At 42.5% G+C, this 24,049-nt stretch overlaps 1 protein-coding gene across 2 annotated transcripts; it reads right to left on the reverse strand.

Annotated features, from left to right (window-relative positions):
• Positions 1–12,623: 12,623 nt before the first annotated feature.
• On the reverse strand, positions 12,624–19,578 carry tank (TRAF family member-associated NFKB activator). Of its 2 annotated transcripts, none has more exons than XM_080019396.1 (8): positions 19,445–19,578; positions 18,037–18,178; positions 17,410–17,542; positions 17,047–17,153; positions 15,785–15,846; positions 15,553–15,668; positions 14,492–14,952; positions 12,624–13,206 (listed from the first exon to the last, which is right to left on the reverse strand). In XM_080019396.1, exons 2-8 carry the CDS (start codon positions 18,133–18,135, stop codon positions 13,021–13,023), a joined length of 1,164 nt encoding a protein of 387 aa, XP_079875522.1. In that variant the 5' UTR covers positions 18,136–18,178; positions 19,445–19,578; the 3' UTR covers positions 12,624–13,020. The 2 variants fall into 2 exon arrangements, with proteins under 2 accessions (XP_079875522.1, XP_079875521.1); XM_080019395.1 differs by having other exon boundaries at positions 12,628–13,206; positions 15,785–15,849.
• Between the last annotated feature and the right edge of the window lie 4,471 nt (positions 19,579–24,049).

Here is a 24,049-nt window from a genome sequence, read left to right on the forward strand (position 1 = left end):
GAAGACAGCTGGTGGTCCGCTAAGGGGCGGCGTGGACAGTTGTGGCTTTTAAACCCTTATTAGTCCTCCTCCCTGGACACATGGAGGCACGCGTCAACGTCTACCCAGAAGTGCACCCCTACACCCGCTCATTATTGATGTCCTTTTAGGATTCCGAGCCCCGGAACCACGGCCGGGCCAGACCACCAAGCTCACAGCAAATTAACCTCAGGACAGGTGATCATGACGCCGACCGTGGAGACAAGTGAGATAGATGGCTTTCAGAGCCGCATCCAGGACTAACACCCAGGATTTAGGATAGTTCAGGGGGGGAAAAAAATCTGAATTATACATTTCTGTCCCTATTTGGAAGGTAATACTGTACATAGAGAAGCAGCGTTGTGAGTTTGACTCCAGATCCACAAAGTCTTCATCATTCTTCACTTTAAACCCATCTCTGATGACAATTCGTCCGCAGGCTGTGTTGTATTCATGTGAACGGGTCTAATTTGCATTTCTTACCTGTATTTATGGAATCTATAGCCCAAAAGGTGTGAGCAAATCGAGACAGCTTGGATATGGAATTCAAATGAGCGAGGGGTTGTACACATTTGTTAAATTAATAAATATACACTAAATTATAAAAATAACAAGTTAATTAACATTTCACTTGCAGTATTGGTATTTTATCCTACTATTTCTTAATTTATAGTTCTGTGGTTACACACACTTTAATACACGTGTGATCGGATTATCACATGTAATATTGATAATATAATATATATAATATAGTAAACTTTAAAAAGATAGAGAGGTCATTAATTACCGGTAAACCAAGTTCCAAGAGTTGACGTACAAAGGGCAAATAAACGACTCAACATTTACATGTGATGCTGTTTAGCAGCGTATAACTTGGGTCCACCGCACCATTACATCTCCAATAAGGTGCCAAAACGCAATACACAATACAGACCTGGAATTTGTCCCGTTAGTGTGTTCTAGGGCCTGAACGAGACCAAGGCTGCGTGGTAATGAGCGCAGAGCGAAGGAGGAGCCTTTTGGCTTTGCTCCAGATGAGACAGTGATGGGGAGAACGACTTCAGAATAAAGCAGCTGGAACAAATAGGGGATGTCGTTCCGGTGAGTTCTGACCAGGAAGCCGCTGGTGGGATCAGCATCAGAATCACAATCGGTTTATTGGGCCGAGGACGCTTTCATGCACCGAATATGTCCTGGTAACAATTGGCGGATTCGAGTCTAAAAAAAACAAAACAAGAATACATACAGAATATACTATTGTATCATACATAAATGTGCTCTATACAACCGATAAAAATATAAGATACAAAACGCTATGACAGGGTCTAAGTGGCAGCAAGGATAAGTGTTGAATATAAATATAAATGTACATATAAATGTACTATATTTGGTGCAGATACAGAACATTACTGTTGTGTCCGTTCGAATGCAATGCACATTGCGGTAAAGAGAAGTAGCTCTTGTGAAATTTAGTCTCCGCCCTGCTACAAACTGCCAGCGCTGCCTGTCGAAATCCAGAAGTTAAGTTTAACAATCGACCCGGGATATAATGTCAGAAATCACAAAGTGCACGACAAGGCTAATGTCCCAACTAAAATTTATTTTATCACCTGCGACTGACCTGTTATCAACTGTTTGGTTTGTTGCTAGTCCCTTTAAATATTTAAAGGGCCTGTGTGACCCTCGGAGTGCAGTTGGGGTTTGTGACCATTTTGTTATTTCTGCTGCCATGCACCGTCAGACGGCTGTGAGTGAGGAACACCGGCCACTGCCCCCGCCGGAGCCCGCCGCATGAAAAATTCAGGCCGGCGCGGCTTTTCGGGGCCATTTCCGATGAAAAGGCGCGCAGAAATGAAACTGACTTATGCCAAATGAATGTCATTGGATTGCTGTGATTGCGAGGCTGATGTCTGCAACCCGGAAATTATTTATAAAAACACCGGAGCCGTCTTAAGAGTGGCCGTGCCGCAAAAGTGCGCGCACGCTCGACGGCGACTCCTCGGAGACCCCTCGTGTGCCATCTCCGCCCCGAGACGAGAGCCGGGAAGGAGCAGGAGCGCTCCTCCGGACGAACCCGAGCCCCGTTCCGGTTTATTAGAGGAATGAGGAGATATTTCGGGTATTAAAACCATGTTGCATTGTAATGTCTGCTAGGTGGGAAGCCCCTGATGGCAGGTGGGTTTTCATCTTGTTTAAAACAAACAAAAAAAAACAACAAGTTGAAACAAGTAACTTGTGACCCAATTAATACGCATCCATTATTTTGGTCACTGGAGATTATGAATTATAACTCCTCCCCCTCCCCCAAAAAAGAAAAAGAAATTGGTGATTAAACTGTGGTGCGAGATATCATTTGAAGATCATTGGACCACTTGAATATGATTTATGTGAACATAATGAGATTTGCTCGGAGGGATAACACCTGCTCCCCCCCCCCCCCGAACAAAATATATTTGGTGAAAAGGGAGCAAACAGGCGATTGTCGTGTTACGAGAATAATCTTCATTAAAATCACAGGCAACAACACCAGGCCAACGCGCAGCTCATTGGGAATGCGGTGTGAAAAGAGAGGCCCACAGATTAGCACTCCACGCAACTCATGTTTAATTTATCCAGGAGCGATGCTGCCGAGAGCCCAACCATTCTGCCGGAGGATCGGGGGGCTGAGGAAAAAAACAAAAAACGGGGGGTAAAAAAGGCCAAAAAAAACCAAAACCCGAAATAATGCGTCCTGGGGTAGAAACGCCGCACAGACGGATGAGCAAACACAATTGAGAGTGAGAGCGTTAGAGACGTCTCCGGTGAGTTTAGCGCCATTTTCCGCGGAGGCGTAATATCGCTGCTTTAGGATTTTTAATATTTCAGGAGGCCGACTTCTGAGTGAATGGAACGGGCAGAAGTGATACACGGTACTTAACCTTTTGTTCCTTTTTCTGAGAACTTCTCTACAAACGCCTACTGCACGCGTCGTATAATCCTGAAAAATCCGAGCGGTTGAAAACAACAAAAGTGCCCTTGCGTTCAACTATAGAGAGGAAGCCCTGAACCAATTTCTGTGACTCTACGCCGCACCTCCATCCTCCTCCCCACGGCAGAGTGAAATGGAATTGCCTCTCACATTCAAAGACAGCTCTCGGAAGGTGATAATAGAGCTACTCCCTGCTGTCTGCAGGCAGGAAATAGGAAAGTGGCATATGGGGCCAGGAACCAAATAGAGAGATGTGACCAGGCAAGGGAAGGAACCAAAGGAAAGGTTAATGATCAGCTCGGAATTCTACAGGGAGGGAACAAAACCCTGTTCCGGGCTGAGGAGGAAAAATAAAAATGCGACGTGATTTATGTCTCCACAACTTACATCTTGCGCCGCTGCCGCGGCAAACAAACACAGATGGATGAAGTAAAAAAAATGTAATTGATGTAAAAGGCTTATCGAGGAATAGGGAGTCATTCGGTCGAGAAGCAGCAGAAAGCAAATAGTTCCTCTCAAAAACTTGCAGGATGAGTGAAGCCGATACCTTATCGTGCCGTCAAAAACAACACTTCAGCCATCACCATCCATTCCAAACTACAGCCTGGTGTCCTGCTGTAGGTCACAAGGCAGCTTGGGCCTGCAGTATTCGCGTTTCCACAAATCACGGAGACGTAATTATTTAAATCGAACTTCGACTGCATCCGAACACGAAACGTAAAAACACAGCACACCCATAAATGAGATTAAAAAAAATTAAAAAACAAGGAACCACTTAAACATCCTGTATAACAAGCGTGGCTGCAAACGCAAACAGGAGAATTAGTGCAGACAGGTGCGTGAGGTGTGTGAGCAACAGGGGAAATGTACATTAGCGCAGAATGACCTAACTTTCAAATTTCCACCCAGCTGTTACCACGCCCTGCCGGCGGCAGTTTGTGCCCTTTCAGCACATTTTATCATAACTATCATTAATGTTCACCGAGGATCAACCGTCAAGCAATTTTACCTGGGTTTGGCTCTGTGTGCTCAGCTTCTGTCCCCATTCAGTTTAATTTGCCTTTTTTTTAAAATTATTATCATTAAGGATGTCAGAATAAAAAGCGGATGGCCAATACTGGAGACATTAATATTGGTCGTTTTTGAACTGTGGGGCGTTCATCTCTTCTGGTCACGTGTTCTGGATGGTATCTGTCATGCGAAAAACAGATGCAATATTGCAAATACCATGGTACAAGTAGATGTGCATGCAAGTAGAGGTACATGTATGCAAAGACAAAACTACATGGGTAAGTAGGGCAGACACGCACGCATGTACACACATACACACATACACACACACACAAAATGTGTGAAATGAAATATGCATACAGGAAAACACAGGAGACGGCGGTATGTTTCAGTGTGTTTGTGTGTGTATGTGTGTGTGTGTGCGTGCGTGCGCGAGCGCGTGCGCGTGCGTGTGCGTGTGCGTACACCGTCATGACTTTGACCATCCTACGGGCACAGTGTGTTTTACACCCGAGGGCTACGAAGACGCAAAGCAACATGACACGGACACGCTTGTCCGCGATCTGACAGCTAGATCATTTGTTCTTGACAAGATAACACTTAAAAGCAGAGGTGGCAACACAGTGTCTTCAGAGGCGGATGGATCGATACTCCGGCCCTTCGCCGGGACGGGCGGACGCAGCTCCCCAAAGGTGACGATCCCCCTCGACCCGTTTGGGAATATCACGACGTCGCATCCTGACCGTTTCGTCAGCGGTGGCGTTGTGTTTTGGTTTTTTTTTTTGTCTTTTCTTTATCCTTTTTAACCAGAATCTATCAAAAACGACGGGGTCTGATCGGAAGCCACGGTGCATCCTGGACTCCAGATGTGTGTCTCTGCTCCGGCTGAGTGTCAAGGGAACAGTCCCCTCTCCCCGGACGCCACCAGAGTGCTGGAAATCACCCACAATCCTGCTTCCTTTCCTTTCTTTCTTTCTTTCTTTCTTTCTTTCCTTTCCCTACTAAATCTACAGCCGTAAATAAAAAATCAAACACGTCCTTCAAATATTCAACAGTGCCATTTCCTCCCTGGGAGAGGGGTAAGGTAATATTGGTGAATAATGTAGACAAACTGGGATCTCCCGGCGTTTGTCTCCACAGACATCACTCCGGTGCCACTCGAGCGGCAGACATCACGCGGTGACATCACCGCTCACGTACGAAAATACGGAAAGACAGTCGAACCCCGGCGCCGCTACTTGCGCCAACTCAAAAGCGGGCAGTGGTGTTGTTCATATTCCAACCAATCTATTCGGCCATCTGTTGACGCTCCAAAAAAAAAAAAAAAAAAATCCCCCAAAAAAATCACGGCCCGACCGCCGTTTCGCAACGCAGCGCCGCCGCGAGTCCGCCTTTGTTGTTTGATACCGAGGAGGGGGAAAAAAAAAAGCCCCCAAAAAAACCCAACAAAAAAAAAACAAAAAAACCCCGACGCCTGCCTGCTTGTGAGACGCACATCTCCTGCATCTCGGGTGATTTGTGTTGGGTGTGTGAAAGTAAAAGCCGCAGGGACAGGCGGCTAAGGACCGAGAAAACAAGATCTCGGCGGCAGCAGGGCTCTCTACCTTGCAGATTAGGGCACTGGGAGCACTTTGCAGGTTGTTGTCACAGGTAGGACGGGGGAGGATTGCGCCCGCTATCCCCAGGTTACACGAGGTGTGAACAAAATATGCTGCCAATTTAACCGGCGCAGAATTAGAGGACGGGGACGTTCCTTTTATCCGCAGTCGTTCCCCCTGCTCGGCTCCATGAATAAAGACCGTTTAGTATCGCGTAGAATCCTGCTGCGTTTAACGACGACAACAACAACAACAACAACAACAACAAAAAAAAGGATTATATGATTATATCATAGCTGCAAATAAACATGCATGTTTTCCAACGAGTCGTAATTTTTAACCAGGCCATTAGCGACGCTGCTAGAACAACAACCCGGCACCAGACGAGGAATCAAAAAAAAAAAAAAAAAAGGAAATAACGTCCAAATTTTCGAGAGGCTGAATCGCGTCGCGGGGACAAAGAGAGAGTGTGAGCATTGGCACGGGAACGGCTGATCTTGGGGGAGTTGGCGAGGCGACCAGCGAGCAGGAGCATTACATATGGTGTGCCATTTTCACAGCTTCCACAAAGAGCAGACAAAAAAGTGTAATATCTCACCAGCCACCAGCTAATAAACAAGCGGTGGAATATGCTGGAGAGGCTGGGAGGAGAGGGGGGAAGTGGAGGTGCGCAAGGCCCGAGGAAGGCGGCGGTGGCGGCGGCGGTGGCGGTGGCGGCGGCGGCGGCGGCCTCCCCCCCCCGTCTCCCTCCCCGTTCTCATCTGGACGCGCAGAGAGAGCAGGGCGGTGAGGCGGTGTGGCGGGAGCCGGCTGTAAATGAACCGGCGTCCTCCCACTAATTCTGCGAGGTGTCAGTCGGGGAGCCGGCCTGCCAGCGTGACTTTCGGCTCTACCGGAGCCAGCTGGTTTCCCAACGCCGAATAAATGAATGGGCCTGCGCGCGAGGCCTGCCGGGAAGGAGCTCGTATCCCCCCCCCTTCCACGCCGTGATGACGAGGCGGTCAGCGCGGTGGGGGGGGGGCGGGCGGCTCTGAACTGGCAGCCCGAGAGCAGGAACGCACCCTGCCTTTCCCCTCAAACTCGCAAGTTGAGTGGCGTCGCCGGCGTCCTCAGCCGCTATATTGACAAAGTGTTAGTGAAGGCTTTTGTACACAGCTCACACCTCTCCAGCGCTATCCGCCATGTCTTCCACCGCGTTCCATTAACATCATTAGATGGATAGCTCCACCTCTCCATTTCGGTGTGAACCCGCTCACAATTATTCACTCATCTTTCAATTATTGTTATATATTGCTAAAGCACCTGCTAATGAATCGCGAAACCAATGTGTTACGGTGTGAGTGCGGCCGGCGCTTCAGCCGGCTTACTGTACACTCAACGGCGCCGCGGAGTCAACTATTTTCAATTATAACCCGGAGTGGATGTTTCATTCATTAGGCGCGGTTGGTGTGAGGATGTCCACCTTGCACGCAGACAAAGGTGTTTCTGCAGCTGCCGCCGGGCTCTCCGACATCCCGGCCCCGATGCAAAGTCACCGCGCCGCGCCAGCGGACTCCGAGGACAACAAAAGAGGACCCGCTGCGATTCTCACCGGGGACTTGGATATTCACACCCCTACAAGGTGTTGTTTGGAAGTCTGATAAGCGTGTGTGAAACTCGAGGGGCGGACTAGAACGAGGACGTACATTCGGGGGGAAGTGGATCCTTTTTCTGACATAACATCGAGCCGTTTGGGTTTTTTTGGTTTTTTGTCGTCGTCGTCGTCTTGTAAAATAATAGTAAGGAGAGGAGACGGATAATCCAACGCAGCAGAGTGCGCCTTCGATACTAGTCGTGTGTGTGTCTAATTGAGACCGCGCACGGCCATATGGGGAAGTGCGAAAATAGAACGTCCAAGGAGTACATAGGGATTCGCGTGGCGCACAAGGAATCAGAGCGTTTTTCTGACATTCTCCGCCGATGCTCTGATTATCTTAACAAATATGAAAGTAAATTAATCACGACTTAATATTACCAAACCTTAGTTAATTACAATGTAAAAATGACAGAATTAAAAAAAAAAAAAAAAAAAAAGCGACCAAATATTTGTGCGACGCAAAATAATTTCCGTGCGCCGACGCAGGAACCACGGACCTTCATCATTACAGGTTCAAAGGCTGAAAAACACAGTGCACGTGAGCGGCTCCTCCTCTCCCGGCGTCGCTGATGTTCAGAGGCAGCCTGTTACCCGAGGTGTTAATTGGCAAATTCAGCACAAGTCAAGAGCACGCTCCTCGCTGTCATCCCCAGCCGGGCTAGGTCATTAAACCGAAAATGGACTCTTTCAAGCCGTCTTAACCTTTGAGTGCAAGCTCTCCTTCTATTCAACTCCCACACCCTCCCGGCCCCCGCCCTCCGCTCCACCCCCATGAGTCAGGATCCAAGGATAACAACTACTCCCATATAACAAGAGCGCCGCTATAATCACGTAAAGGACACCTCGAGAGCCGCGATTATTTGGGGACGTACTGTATGTCACACACCGCCCAAAGTTTACCACTCTCCACAAAAAATCTCGAGAGCGCCTCACGGCGCCCGAGTGAGCGTGCGGTATATTGGCCGATTTATGAAAGCGACGGGGAAATGGCCCACCCCCCCCCAAAAAAAATAAGAAGCAGGCCGTACGGACCGGTGGGTCGACGGGTCGGCAGTTCGGCGTATCGACCCGGCTCCTCTCCTGCCTTTAAACGCGAGGCCTCCTCTGGGGCTCCGGGTGCGATCTCACCACTGCCTCTGTCATCACTTGCTGTGACTGCCAAATCTCCGCTCCAGAAATGCGGGCTCTCAAAGCAGCACCGAAACAAACACGCCGCCGCGGAGACGGGGGACGGGGGACGGGGGAGGGGGGAGAGGGGGAGAGGGCCGTTTCAGGAGACACCGTGCACACGCGGCAATGGCTCCCACACATTTCATCGAACGCAACGTCGGCCCCCGCCACTTGTGCACGAGGAGCCGCGGCGCATGGCACGACAACTGCGAGGTGAGAGTCTCGGCTCACCACGCCGTGAGAGTTGGCAGTCCCTCGTGCCATGGTGACCAGTGCACAGACACTTGAATATGTTTCCCTCCAAATTTGTTAATTATCGAAAGCACACTGATGTGAGGAGGGCATTCTAGCCAGGTGACCTCCGTGCACTCGATATCCTTTTTTTTTTTGTTGTTGTTGTTGTTTTTCTTCCCTCGGTGACGTTAGATATGTTAACTTGTTTGTGCCAAAGGTGTCGCGTATAAAACCTGGGGGAGGTGGGGGGGGGGGGGGGGGGGGTGGACGCAGTGATGCAGCGACTGCATGTTTTCTTATAGACAATGTATTTATCATTTGAAAATAATGCAATCTAAGGGGGTTCGACTGCTGAGAAAACAGGGAATATGTTGAAGAAAATAGATTAAAAAATAAAAGTTAAATAGAATAGATCTATGCACATAAGTTAATAGAGAGTAGCACTATGCTACACTAAATTAAACTACATTTGCCTATAGTAGTCATAGTACAGTATAGTGCAGTATAGTACGGTATAGTACAGTATGGTTTAGTATAGTACAGTATAGTATAGTAAGTATAAAAATAAGTATAAATAAGTAGCCTATAAGTACAAAAATACAATGAAACAAGGGACTAGTACTATATACAGGTTTATACCCTGATTCCTAACAGCCTCCCAAGAAAGAGACGCTGTGTGTGATGAATTAAGCAAAAGTAAAGGCCCCGAGCTGCATTTTGATTCTCGGTGGCATCAGAGGAAAATTATAACTCCCACTGGAAATATTATATCTGTGCTGAACAACACTGGGTCTTCCAAAGTTACCATCTGTTTCGGGCAAAGAACATAATTTCTGGTGTGAGACGAATATTGTGTGACATTTCCTGCTTACATGATTATTGTTGATTGTTGTTATGTTATTATTGTTATGACTACCTTGCCTTTGTCAGAAATTATAAAAGAAATGTAGCTACTGTAGTATGTGCTTTAGGCAGCGTACCAAAAGATTACATTTAATGGTATCAAATGATAATCTTATCAAATCTCAACATCAGCATTCAAGCCATAAAACAGTTTATTAATGTATTAAATGACTTTACAAAACAAAAAAACAAAGAAATTATATTGTTGTTGTTATTATTATTATTATATAATGATAATTTCTCCACACTCCCAATTAAGTGCATTAAACCAGTATGAGAAAAACATGAATGCTTGCTTATTTTGAGTCTGAAAAGTAATCCTGATCATACCATCTCAATTGTTTACTATTAAATTAGAAAAAAATAAATATACATATCTACACTCTCATACATACATATATACACACACATACATACACACACACAAACACACACACACACACACGTGTGTGTGTATATATATACATATATATAATTTGAGTTTAGAAATCTTGGCCTAATTTGTGGAAAGAGGAATGACAACATTGTAAAAAAAAACAAAAAAACAAAAGATAAAAAATTTGGCTACTACCCTCGGTAAATTTAGCAGTTCAACGCCTGGTGTACTGTGTGGTATTACCAAATAGCACAAGATGCCTTTCGAAACCATCCCACGTTCTCCTTAGCCCTAATTTGCAAGACATTTCCAGAGCGGGGAGGTGATAATGCAGGCCGCCGAGATCAGCCTCCGCCTCTGAAGAAGACCCAGCGGCCCCAGCCCCGCCGCTGACGGAGTGCCAGCACACATGGATGTCACTTCCCCGGCTTCACTCCTCTGGTTGGAAATGACTCCGGTCCCCCTGAAGCCTGCTGACCCCCCCCCCACACACACACACACACACACACACACCCTCCATCCCTCCACCACACCTCCACCCCCCGGCTCTCCTCTGCAGCACCGACTGGCGGTGCAGCAGTGCTGATGATTAGCATGCAGTAATGATGGTGAGCCGGGCTCCATTGTTCTAACACCTCCCCTCTCCTCCGCACCAATCTGTCACCATTCAGTAGGCTGGAGCTGCCTCCAATGCTGCTCTCCACAAATGAGATGGATAATTAGTTGCCCCTCACGAATGCTGCACTCTTCTCACCCCTGATTGCTTTCACCTTTTTGCTCCTGGCAATTTTGACACCTTGTAATCAGCCTGCTGCTTCTCCCTTTTCAATCCATATCTTTCCTCTCTTTCCATTTCTTTCATTTTTCCCCTCCCTCTCAGGTCTACTGCTCTACCCCCCCCCCCCCCCCCCGAAACGAAATTGACCTCTATATCTTGGGCTTTAGATTCAAGCCGGAGGAGTATCCCCTTAAAGCTCGAGCTTCGATCCCGTCGCTTTACCGGACGACTGACTGAACGTACAGTGAAACGCAGAGGGAAAAAATAAAGAAATAAATATTTTAAAAAAACTCGCCGGCCTGAGCTGTCAGCGGGACCTGCTTCTTCCAAATAACAAGGAATGACAACATAATTATGTGCAAGCAGCTGTTCATGATCCCGGAGAGGAAAGCATGCAGCCTGCATGATGTTCAACTCCTCACAGATTAAGCGGAGGAAATCATCAGGGATACTTGGTCATTTGTATTCGCCAAATATATTCTGTCCGTACTGTCGGTGAAGTGACGCGACGACGTGAAAAGTTCACCTCGATAAAAACGTCAACATGAGCACCCGTGCTGTACCGTGCCACACACATGTACTATGAGTGACACGCTGCAATGTTTAAAGTGTCGTATTTAGTTTTGCGAAATACGATGCATTGTACGTGTCATTAAATTGTGTTTTCTCAAACTCGGACCATGCGTTACAATTTGGTTTTGTAGACAAAAAACGAATACGCTCTTTATCATAATAGACGCCAAACCCTGACTCTAATGACCTCAACTGTGGGAATGAAATTGCAATTAAAAATAGTGCTGCCGTATATAACTGTGCATGCTTCTTTCTTTTCCTCATCTCTTCCTAATATAGAATATAAAATAATATGTATGAAATTGGTCATATAATATAAGGTAACACTGGGAAGGAAATTCATTGTATATATTTTGAATTGAGATATCAAATATTGATCATTTCCGAGACCAAAGTGAATTAATTCTATAAAACACCTAAAATTCAACTGCATGGTCGCGCAATAATTCATAAACGCAATGATGTGAATTTGGGAGTGTGTTCATCATTTTAAAAGGAAAATTTCATCAAACATCCTTCTAGGATCAAGTTGGTGCTGATGTGTGTTAAACTTAGCACATAGTTTTTTTGATACGATAATAAAAAACATGTTTTAAATTCTGCCAATTACAATTAGTGGGTTTTGCACTGAAATGATAAACGTCTCTTTTCAAATTTCTATCTTAAGGCATCCACCAGTTAGTTATAAGAGGCACTGAGAGGATTTTCATTTGGCCCATTAAATGTAATAGTTCGTAATGAAAATTGTTAAAGAAGATTATGTTTGCCAAGGCTAACAGTATTTATCCACAAATAGCGATATGATTGTGCATCTAATAGAACAATGATCATGTGCCTGATGTTATTTGTGCCACCTCCACAATTCAGATTTTTTTTTTTTTCGTGAACATATGGCTTATAACTTTTAAACTGATTTAATTAGCTGGAATTATCCCCCCCTCCGTGCTAAGGAGGCCTGCAGCTGCTCCAAATTACACCCAAGCAGAGGACGCAGCTTGGAATGCAAACTCCGCTGACAACACTTAACTAGTCAACAATTGTAAAAAAAAAATTGACGAAGGTTTCCAAAAGCATGTCTAGGTCCACATACCCGATCAGCGTTGATGGAAATTAAACTAAAATAGCACAAAACTTCCATCTCCAAAGCGAGCTCGCTCTTCAGCTCTCTGAACACGGTCTTCCTGAAAGATATCCATTGATAAGTATTCAGTCCTCACTTAAAAAAAATAAAAAAATGCAATAAACAATCAAAACATCAGATAAATATAAATATGTGAGTATCACAAAGACGGCGCCTCATCCGTTTTTAATCAATTCATATTTCAGTTAACGCTACAGCCCTTCCCTACTCTGCTTCTTCGTATATATACATACACAACTATGTAAATGACACCATTCATTGCATAATTTATGGATTGCTTTATTACACTCGGAAAAACTATCTCTGTTATATAATCATCATTCGGGTGTTTGCTGAGTACAATTTCAGGAGCAATATTTGGAAGAGAAAGAAATGCATGGGGGGTGGGGCAAGAAGTGTACCAGTCTCTCACTCTTTGAAATAAAATTAAATAAAACGGTTGGAGAAAGGTATTCAAGTCTTATTGCAAAATGTCATTTGGAAAATCCCGCGAGAGTGCATGTACTTTATGGACAGGGGCAACAAAGGCATTAATAATCCATGAAGACAGTGTGAAGCCTGGGAGGAGGCGTCGTCGAGTCACTCCCTCTCCCCTCCCTCTCTCGCCCCAAACGTCAATCGCCGGCTTCGCTCTTGTGAGAGAAATGCGAGTAGAGGTGGCTGTTCATGCGCTCCTGGGGAACGACGGCATGGCAGAAAGCGCACTTATCAGGACTGCCGCTGCCGCCGGCGCCGCTCTGGACGCTCGGCGGCTCCGTCCCCATGTCAGCCACGTGGCACAGACGAGGGCTCCACAGCGGCTGGGGAAAAAAATAATAAATATATAAATAATAATAAAAAAAAACGAAAAACACAACAAACCTCACGATCTTCATACGCTCAAACAATGGCGGCGCCCGCTTACTTACACCGAGCGCCGGGTCACCGGGCCGAGGAGGAGAAGGATCTGAGGTATAAAGGGAAGGCGAGGGGAGAACTCGGCCTCCGGGAAAGCTAATATTTAGCAGCAGTCGGGGCCGGGGCCAGATTGATGAAATATGACAATATTTTTCTTATTTTCCGGGATGATCATTGGTGTTTTCGTGAGGTATTCAAACACAGGAAATATCCGAGCCACAATCATAGTAATGTGGATATTACGACCGGTCGTGTAGAGGGGCAGGTTGGAACGCCTGGAACAGTCTATGAAGTAAAAAAAAAATGACATTGCTGAACAGTAATGCAGCCTTTCAGACGCCACATCGCAATATTACGACAACCTAAATCCCAGATGATAACTAGATAGCACACATCCGCCCTCATCTCACAATATCCATACATCGGCCTTTCCTTATGAACGGTGTTAAAAAAATGTTCGTAATATGATAATAATCGCGATATTGCGATAAACTAAATCCCATAAAAGGACAGTCTTGTATCGCGATATCGCCTTCACGACCAGGATAAAGGCAACATCCAACGATGTCGCGGCACTATGACATCCAAACTCCCACCAGATATCTAGTCTCATATCACAATATCAATATAACGATATTGCCCGGCCCTTGCAATAAAGAGATCCTCAAATCTTTAGTTATTTTCTTTAGTCTCTAGTTGGTTTATGGATCCTATGCCAACATTATCAACGCAAATCACAATTAAGTATTGCAGAGTGTTCCTTTTTTATTTTATTTTGTTTTTTTAAATGGTATCTATATTTAGTTTAGCGTGGAAAAAAGCGTGAAGAAAGCGTGATCTCAATTAATTCACAGTGGTGGAGCACATTAGCCTCCAAAACCACGGAACCATAAAAATACATCAGCAGATTTAGACACTGTAACTGCTTGTCCATCTGGCTGAGAAAAGCACCGGATAATAAACCCACAATATCCACGGTTGCATCGCGGAAAAAGAAAAACCAGCGCCACTAACGCAGTAATATGTTTTGATTTATAAGCCAAGATTTTTTTGTCTCTTTCCTTTTTCTTTTTTCTTTCTTCTCCTCCACTTCACACGTTCTCCCCTCGTCCATTAGCAGAGACCAATCAGAGGCTGATAATGTGCTACTAGCCTCCTCTCAGACCTTCCTCCTCCTGTGATTCTCACCTGTTGGGGTCCCCGCACCGTCTCCTGGGGCAGCGACGCGGAACCGGGCTCCGCCGAGTGGGCGGAGGGGGACAGAGGGTAAACAAAAGGCACGGCCGGCTCCACGGGCACGGGCACGGGCACCGCCGCCGCCTCCTCCTCCTCCCCCTCCTCCCCCTCACACAACCCCTCCCCCTCCCCCTCCACGGAGGGGGCGCCGCGGGGGCCGGGGGGCCGGCGCGTCCTCTCCGGGGCGCTGTTCAGGAACTCGTACTCGCTGTCCGTCGGCGGCGGGAACTTGACGCTGAGTTTGGCGAGGGACTCCACCAGGTCCCGGTGCTCGGGGCTGGTGCCGCGGGACGCCAGCGCCGTGGCGGAGGACGGCGGGGCGTCCGCCGGGGAGCACAGCGCCGACGGGAAGGGCCTCTCCGCCTGCTCTGCCGTGCCATCTGTGCACTGGATGGGCATGGAGAACTGCTGGTCTGCGGCAGAGCACGTTAATGAGGGGGCTTGGTTTTTTTACAGTGTGGTTTTTATGCTGCCGTCTCAAACCGGCCGATTCACAAAGCGACCGGTAATGGTCGTTAATGAAGTTTGGCACGGGTTTGAGATGCCGCTGCGTGCGTGCGTCCGTGCGGAAAATATGTCAAGGCCGTTCATCCTTTATTGAGGGCTTGTCTCAGAGAATAATTGTCTTTATCATACTAATTACACAACCGGTATCCACAGCCGGCATGCTGCGTTCGTCGGTGGAATAATTAAACATGTTTATCTGCTCTATGTTCACACAGTTGGCCGGCCACAGTTCAAGAGGGCGGTGAAGCCGTAACGCTCGCGCTGGTTAAGCCGCCGCCGCCGCTGCGGAACGGCGTTCGAGAGCGCGCCAGAAAGCCTTGCAGACCCCTAATGTGTTGTGACACATTCCCAAGCGAGCGTAACTTAACGTAGAGATTTTTTTTTTTTTTTTTTTTAATCTCAAGTAAGTGAACCGCAGAGGAAACACACACGCAGGATCAGATCTGTGTGCAAAAAAAACTAAAAAAAAACCCAGAGAATAAACTGTTAAACCTGATTGTTATTACCATTGGACGTGTCGCTTCCCCCAAGTCTTTTGAGGTGATCTTTTTGCCTTCTGGTCAGAGACTGTATCTGCTGAAATTCCCCTTGAATTGCTTCAAACACATCAAGCACGTTTTGACTGAGAAACAAAGAAAGGAGAGTTGGAACAAAAAAACAAAAAAAAACAAAAAACATATTCTAGCTTTGCCCGTGTGTAAACGACTCCTGTTTGCAGGCGAATAATAAGACACGTACTTGTCAACGCTGTTGCTCATCGATGATTTGGGAGGAACCGTCACGGCAGTTTCCATATTCTCCTTCTGAAAAAAACGGACAAAGGGTATTTACGGCTCAAATGTTACGCGACTGTAGTAGCCGAGCAGCGCGCGGTCTCCATTCACAAATAAAATGAATCGCAGCCCTGCCCAAATGCTTAAACAACATAATTCAGGGTTTCTGCGCGACGCAAAAAAAATTAAAAAAAAAAATGTGATAATGTGAAATGTGAAAAAATATTAATCAAGCTGAGGCTGCTGCGGCGTGAGGCTGCCGCTGACTTTATCCTCTAGCACCATCTGTTGACTTGACACAGAATGTCCTCCAGCAAGAAAAACATAAGTAAAAATAAATAAATAATAATACTTTTTTTTTTAAAGGGTCTTTTGAGTGTTTCAGGAGAAAAGATGTGGAATAAAAAACGGGGACCAGGGGACATTTGGGGATGAGAACAGCTTTGGGTCGGACAGGAAGGGCTGTGAGGATCGCGACCACGACCCCGACGGAAGAAACGGCGTCGAGATTTAAGGGAACACTTTGTCAACTACACCCTCCTGCTTGTGGAGCGACGATCACATCAGGCGCAGAAAACAAAACAAGAAAAACCAAAACAAAACAAAACAAAACAAAAAAATACCGACGTGGACCTCGGATGTGAAACTCGTTTGAGAGAAAATATGTTGATTTGATTGAGCAAAGGTTTTGAGGTTCTTTGAACTCGGGATTTTCACAAAGCGCAGACATTTACCACAGTGGGCGGGGTACTTTTTCAAATGACCGGCGCCAAATTTGGTTCCAGCCTGATTACTAGTCGGCAGTAGTCACACATGTGACATCATGCACTACGTACGGTACGACGGCGGAAAGCAAAATAAATTAAATCTTCAAATGTGAGGGATCAACGGGAAAGTTTCCTGCCGATACAGTCGCCCACAATTTGATTTTTTTTATGTCAATTTTTATTTTATATAATTTTATTTTAAATTCTTTACATGAAATTATCCCCTGGTCCCAAATAAGTGGCGTCTACACATTTTTTTTTTTTCCTATCATCTTTGCAGCATTTCAAATTTGTTCGTTTTATTCACCATAGGGTTCCAATTTTCCAAACCCCCCCCCCAAAAAAAACAAAGACAAATATTAAAATATCAAAAGATGTGAGCTCCCATCGGCGAAATAGTCGGGGATGTAAAACTTGACAGCGGCGCGGTCCTTCAGGGTCACACAACGGCAGAACGTACCCGGTACTGGGTTCTCCTAAAAGCGGCGGTTCCCTCCAGCAGATGATTGCATGGCGCCACCGTCTCGTCCTCCCTTTGTCGGGGCACCGGCTCGCATTTCATCTCTCCTAAAAGGAAATCCAAAAGCGGCGACACCAAAACAGCGACGGTGAACAGGAAGCGCAGCTCGGTGAAAAAGGGGGGCGGTAAACTCGAAATTGGTTTTCAGAGGCAGCAAAAAAACAACAAAAAAAAAAACCAACAAGACACAAAAGTATCCTACATCCTGCTCGAAATGTCAGCGCCCAGAATACACTGCACATGTAAATTCAGGTTGTTGTTTTTTGTTTTTTTTTTGGTGTAAAGGGCAAACGTCACACCAACCTGGCGGCTGCTTCGCGGACGACGACGACGACGACGACGACGACAGCAACTGAGCTTCGAGTTTGGCGATCAAATGGCGCTGGTCCTCGATTTGCTGCTGGAGCTTCTGAGTGTAGCGCTCGTAGTACTCCGTCTGCAGAGATAACGGCGGCTTTACTTCCGAGCACGAGCAGCTACGAATATGGCGCATGGATACGGTTTATGAATGTGGTACACGAATGTGGTTTGTGAACAGGCGTATGCCAGCTCCGACGAGTGACGTTTTTTTGGGGGTTTTTTTTGGTGGAGACCACCGGTGGCGGCATCAAAGATCTGACTCGAATCAATAGCAACTGCCAATATTCTAATTACGTATTTAAATTGTATTTGATTTCTAAAGGGGTTTGTTGTTGCTGGAGCAATTATTAAACGTGTGTCAATAAACTATGCATGACTGTTAATGTCCAGCTAAAACACATTGCAACGCTCAATTACAATGTTGTGATTTTTCAATGTCAAAACAACGCATCTGTCAGACGTTGGTTGATTTTAAAACAAAAGCTCTCCTCGTTCAATTCTTGTGTCCCCAGTTTGAAAAAATACTACAACATTCACATCATTTTTATACACGCGTCCAAGTTGCGTTACCATTTGCTGTAGTTCCTTCTTCGCATTGTCCTTCTCGATGGAGGCCTGGCGATAAACTTCGAACGCTTTGTTGAGTTGGTCTCCGATGTTCCTCTCCATGCCGCGTGCGCCACGATCATCACTGACACGGCAGACATGAGTCCTGACAAATGACAAGCGGCAAACCACACGGGCGGGGCTCTTCAAACACAAGCGGAGGGATTTTTTTATTTTGTTTTGCACGCATTTCGTCTCAGAGCAGCCGCCGCGGGGAGGGAGGAGGCCGCGGCGTCCCTCATGCCCCCGGTGTCCGGCCGCAATGGGAGAAGTCTTCCTAAAGTTGCAAGTCTGGGTGTTCTTTCTAATACGTGCAAAGATGTGTGCACGCACTCACACGAGGCATTTTAGTTTTTCAGGAAAAACGATTCAAGATGATTAAAGGTCCAGAATAATCAAGGCGCATTGCGTCTATTCGGTATAAATTAAGTGTATAACTGATGGAACGACGCCTCGCTGTCGTGAACTTGGGTGAACAAATCGATAATTGATTTCTAGTCTGACTACGTGAAGATGCAGCACGATATCACGGTAATCACAAACAGCATTTGCCTTTTACGTATGGGCTTATATTTAAAGTGTCAAAATGAGCGTGTTTTATGTTAACTATAAAACGTTTTTTTAGGAATACAAGTTTATGGGCATAAGTTCAATAAGTTACAGTTAAAAAGAGACACACATTACACATTACTGGCCTACGGAGGGCCTCTAATAGTCAGATAAACACATCGATTCGACAATTGTACAGCGACAACTGTTTCTGTGGAAGTCAAAACAAATTGTCTGGATGGGGGCGTTTTTTTTTTTTATGAATTTGCATAGCACTTAAACTTCCATGCGTCTACAATGAGAGTACGAGGTTGAGCCAAGTGTCAATCAGTTCATTCTAAAATTACCCCAAAGGCCCAATTGCATTACACAGTTGTTGTTGTTGTTGTTTTCTTTTCTTTATGGTCCGTAAATATGGATGTGGGCGCTAAGTCGAGAAGGCTGAACATCTATTTGACTGAATTGCTGTTGACCAATAATAACAACAACAACAACAACAACAACAACAACAACAATAATAATAAAAATAAATATATAATAATAATAATAATAATAATAATAACTAAACAATAGTGAAAATAATTATCATTACAACAATAATCAATACGTAGCGGCTTGAAGGTTACTTTCCACACCGAGACCCATCCGCCACAGCCCCCAGTGTTATCCCAGCCCACACGGGACTTCCTCTGCACACAGTTCCGCGGTAGTTGTGCAGCGCGGCAGCCCATTCAGCCGGCGGACGTCGACGAGCGCGTCCCCCCACCCCTCACCCCGGGGCGGAGGCGAGGCCGGCGCGGCGTCGCGGGGGCCGGCTCCTTACCTTCATCGGCGTCAAAGTCGCGGCGATCCGGGCGTCGCTCTGCGAACGGCGCGGGGAGGCGAGAGGAAGCGTCGCTCGCACGTCGCGTTCCGCCGAACCCGAGCCCGGCCGGGAACTTCCCGCGGGGAATCCCCTCCGCGCGCCGCGCACTTCCGGCTTGCGGCCCTCCGACCAATCAGCGTCGAGGCAGAGAGTCCGAGTTGGCGCGTGAGAGGTTCGGGTTCTTCTTTCGGGAGGTTTTTCTGCTGCGCTCGAGCTTCCTGCGACGACAACACAACCTGCTACAGGCGCCTGGAGCTGACTGTGAGGGCTTGAGACAGAGTCCGTGCCAATTATCACAGGTTCACTCTGTTTCTTTTAACTTTAGGTAGAGTTCCCCCTAATTATAGCAGGTTAACTTTGTTTATTATAACTTTAGACTGAGTTAATCCTAATTATAGCAGGTTAACTTTGTTTATTATAACTTTAGATAGAGTTCCCCCTAATTATAGCAGGTTAACTTTGTTTATTATAACTTTAGATAGAGTTCCCCCTAATTATAGCAGGTTAACTTTGTTTATTTTAACTTTAGACAGAGTTCACCCTAATTATAGCAGGTTTACTTTGTTTATTATAACTTTAGATAGAGTTTATCATTAATTATAACAGGTTAACTTTGTTTATTATAACTTTAGGTAGAGTTCACCCTAATTATAGCAGGTTAACTTTGTTTATTATAACTTTAGATAGAGTTAACCCTAATTATAACAGGTTTACTTTGTTTATTATAACTTAAGATAGAGTTCACCCTAATTATAGCAGGCTAACTTTGTTTATTATAACTTTAGATAGAGTTAACCCTAATTATAGCAGGTTAACTTTGTTTATTATAACTTTAGACAGAGTTAATCCTAATTATAGCAGGTTAACTTTGTTTATTATAACTTTAGACAGAGTTAATCCTAATTATAACAGGTTTACTTTGTTTATTATAACTTTAGATAGAGTTTATCATTAATTATAACAGGTTAACTTTGTTTATTATAACTTTAGATAGAGTTAACCCTAATTATAGCAGGTTAACTTTGTTTATTATAACTTTAGACAGAGTTAATCCTAATTATAAGAGGTTAACTTTGTTTATTATAACTTTAGATAGAGTTTATCCTAATTATAACAGGTTTACTTTGTTTATCATAACTTTAGATAGAGTTAATCCTAATTATAACAGGTTTACTCTGTTTATTATAACTTTAGAAAGAGTTAATCCTAATTATAACAGGTTTACTTTGTTTATTATAACTTTAGATAGAGTTAATCCTTATTATAACAGGTTTACTTTGTTTATTATAACTTTAGATAGAGTTAATCCTAATTATAACAGGTTTACTTTGTTTATTATAACTTTAGATAGAGTTTATCCTAATTATAACAGGTTTACTTTGTTTATTATAACTTTAGAAAGAGTTAATCCTAATTATAACAGGTTTACTTTGTTTATTATAACTTTAGATAGAGTTAATCCTTATTATAACAGGTTTACTTTGTTTGTTATAACTTTAGATAGAGTTTATCCTAATTATAACAGGTTTACTTTGTTTATTATAACTTTAGATAGAGTTAATCCTAATTATAACAGGTTTACTTTGTTTATTATAACTTTAGATAGAGTTTATCCTAATTATAGCAGGTTAACTTTGTTTATTATAACTTTAGACAGAGTTAATCCTAATTATAACAGGTTTACTCTGTTTATTTTAACTTTAGATAGAGTTCACCCTAATTATAGCAGGTTAACTTTGTTTATTATAACTTTACATAGAGTTTATCATTAATTATAACAGGTTTACTCTGTTTATTATAACTTTAGACAGAGTTAATCCTAATTATAGCAGGTTAACTTTGTTTATTATAACTTTAGATAGAGTTCATCCTAATTATAACAGGTTAACTTTGTTTATTATAACTTTAGACAGAGTTAATCCTAATTATAGCAGGTTAACTTTGTTTATTATAACTTTAGATAGAGTTCACCCTAATTATAACAGGTTTACTTTGTTTATTATAACTTTAGATAGAGTTCACCCTAATTATAGCAGGTTAACTTTGTTTATTATAACTTTAGATAGAGTTCATCCTAATTATAACAGGTTAACTTTGTTTATTATAACTTTAGACAGAGTTAATCCTAATTATAGCAGGTTAACTTTGTTTATTATAACTTTAGACAGAGTTAACCCTAATTATAGCAGGTTAACTTTGTTTATTATAACTTTAGACAGAGTTAACCCTAATTATAGCAGGTTAACTTTGTTTATTATAACTTTAGACAGAGTTAATCCTAATTATAACAGGTTTACTTTGTTTATTATAACTTTAGATAGAGTTCACCCTAATTATAGCAGGTTAACTTTGTTTATTATAACTTTAGATAGAGTTAACCCTAATTATAGCAGGTTAACTTTGTTTATTATAACTTTAGACAGAGTTAATCCTAATTATAACAGGTTAACTTTGTTTATTATAACTTTAGACAGAGTTTATCCTAATTATAACAGGTTTACTTTGTTTATTATAACTTTAGATAGAGTTTATCCTAATTATAGCAGGTTAACTTTGTTTATTTTAACTTTAGGTAGAGTTCACCCTAATTATAGCAGGTTTACTCTGTTTATTATAACTTTAGACAGAGTTAATCCTAATTATAGCAGGTTAACTTTGTTTACTATAACTTTCGATAGAGTTAATCCTAATTATAACAGGTTTACTTTGTTTATCATAACTTTAGATAGAGTTCATCCTAATTATAACAGGTTTACTCTGTTTATTATAACTTTAGACAGAGTTAATCCTAATTATAGCAGGTTAACTTTGTTTATTATAACTTTAGATAGAGTTCATCCAAATTACAACAGGTTTACTTTGTTTATTATAACTTTAGATAGAGTTAATCCTAATTATAACAGGTTTACTCTGTTTATTATAACTTTAGACAGAGTTAATCCTAATTATAGCAGGTTAACTTTGTTTATTATTACTTTAGATAGAGTTCATCCAAATTATAACAGGTTAACTTTGTTTATTATAACTTTAGATAGAGTTCATCCTAATTATAACAGGTTTACTTTGTTTATTATAACTTTAGAAAGAGTTAATCCTAATTATAACAGGTTTACTTTGTTTATTATAACTTTAGACAGAGTTAATCCTAATTATAACAGGTTTACTCTGTTTATTATAACTTTAGACAGAGTTAATCCTAATTATAGCAGGTTAACTTTGTTTATTATAACTTTAGATAGAGTTTATCATTAATTATAACAGGTTTACTTTGTTTATTATAACTTTAGATAGAGTTCATCCTAATTATAACAGGTTTACTTTGTTTATTATAACTTGAGATAGAGTTTATCATTAATTATAACAGGTTTACTTTGTTTATTATAACTTTAGATAGAGTTAATCCTAATTATAACAGGTTTACTTTGTTTATTATAACTTTAGATAGAGTTAATCCTAATTATAACAGGTTTACTTTGTTTATTATAACTTTAGATAGAGTTCACCCTAATTATAACAGGTTTACTTTGTTTATTATAACTTTAAATAGAGTTCATCCTAATTATAACAGGTTAACTTTGTTTATTATAACTTTAGATAGAGTTCATCCTAATTATAACAGGTTTACTTTGTTTATTATAACTTTAGAAAGAGTTAATCCTAATTATAACAGGTTTACTTTGTTTATTATAACTTTAGACAGAGTTAATCCTAATTATAACAGGTTTACTCTGTTTATTATAACTTTAGACAGAGTTAATCCTAATTATAGCAGGTTAACTTTGTTTATTATAACTTTAGATAGAGTTTATCATTAATTATAACAGGTTTACTTTGTTTATTATAACTTTAGATAGAGTTCATCCTAATTATAACAGGTTTACTTTGTTTATTATAACTTTAGATAGAGTTTATCATTAATTATAACAGGTTTACTTTGTTTATTATAACTTTAGATAGAGTTAATCCTAATTATAACAGGTTTACTTTGTTTATTATAACTTTAGATAGAGTTAATCCTAATTATAACAGGTTTACTTTGTTTATTATAACTTTAGATAGAGTTCACCCTAATTATAACAGGTTTACTTTGTTTATTATAACTTTAAATAGAGTTCATCCTAATTATAACAGGTTTACTTTGTTTATTATAACTTTAGATAGAGTTCATCCTAATTATAGCAGGTTAACTTTGTTTATTATAACTTTAGATAGAGTTCACCCTAATTATAGCAGGTTAACTTTGTTTATTATAACTTTAGATAGAGTTCATCCTAATTATAACAGGTTTACTTTGTTTATTATAACTTTAGATAGAGTTCACCCTAATTATAGCAGGTTAACTTTGTTTATTTTTACTTAAGATAGAGTTCATCCTAATTATAACAGGTTTACTTTGTTTATTATAACTTTAGATAGAGTTCACCCTAATTATAACACGTTCACCCTGTTTATTATAACTATAGATAGAGTTTATCATTAATTATAACAGGTTTACTCTGTTTATTTTAACTTTAGATAGAGTTCACCCTAATTATAGCAGGTTAACTTTGTTTATTATAACTT

This window comes from Zeus faber (assembly GCF_960531495.2).
Source record: "Zeus faber genome assembly, chromosome: 18".
In the NCBI taxonomy this organism is placed as follows: Eukaryota; Metazoa; Chordata; class Actinopteri; order Zeiformes; family Zeidae; genus Zeus; species Zeus faber.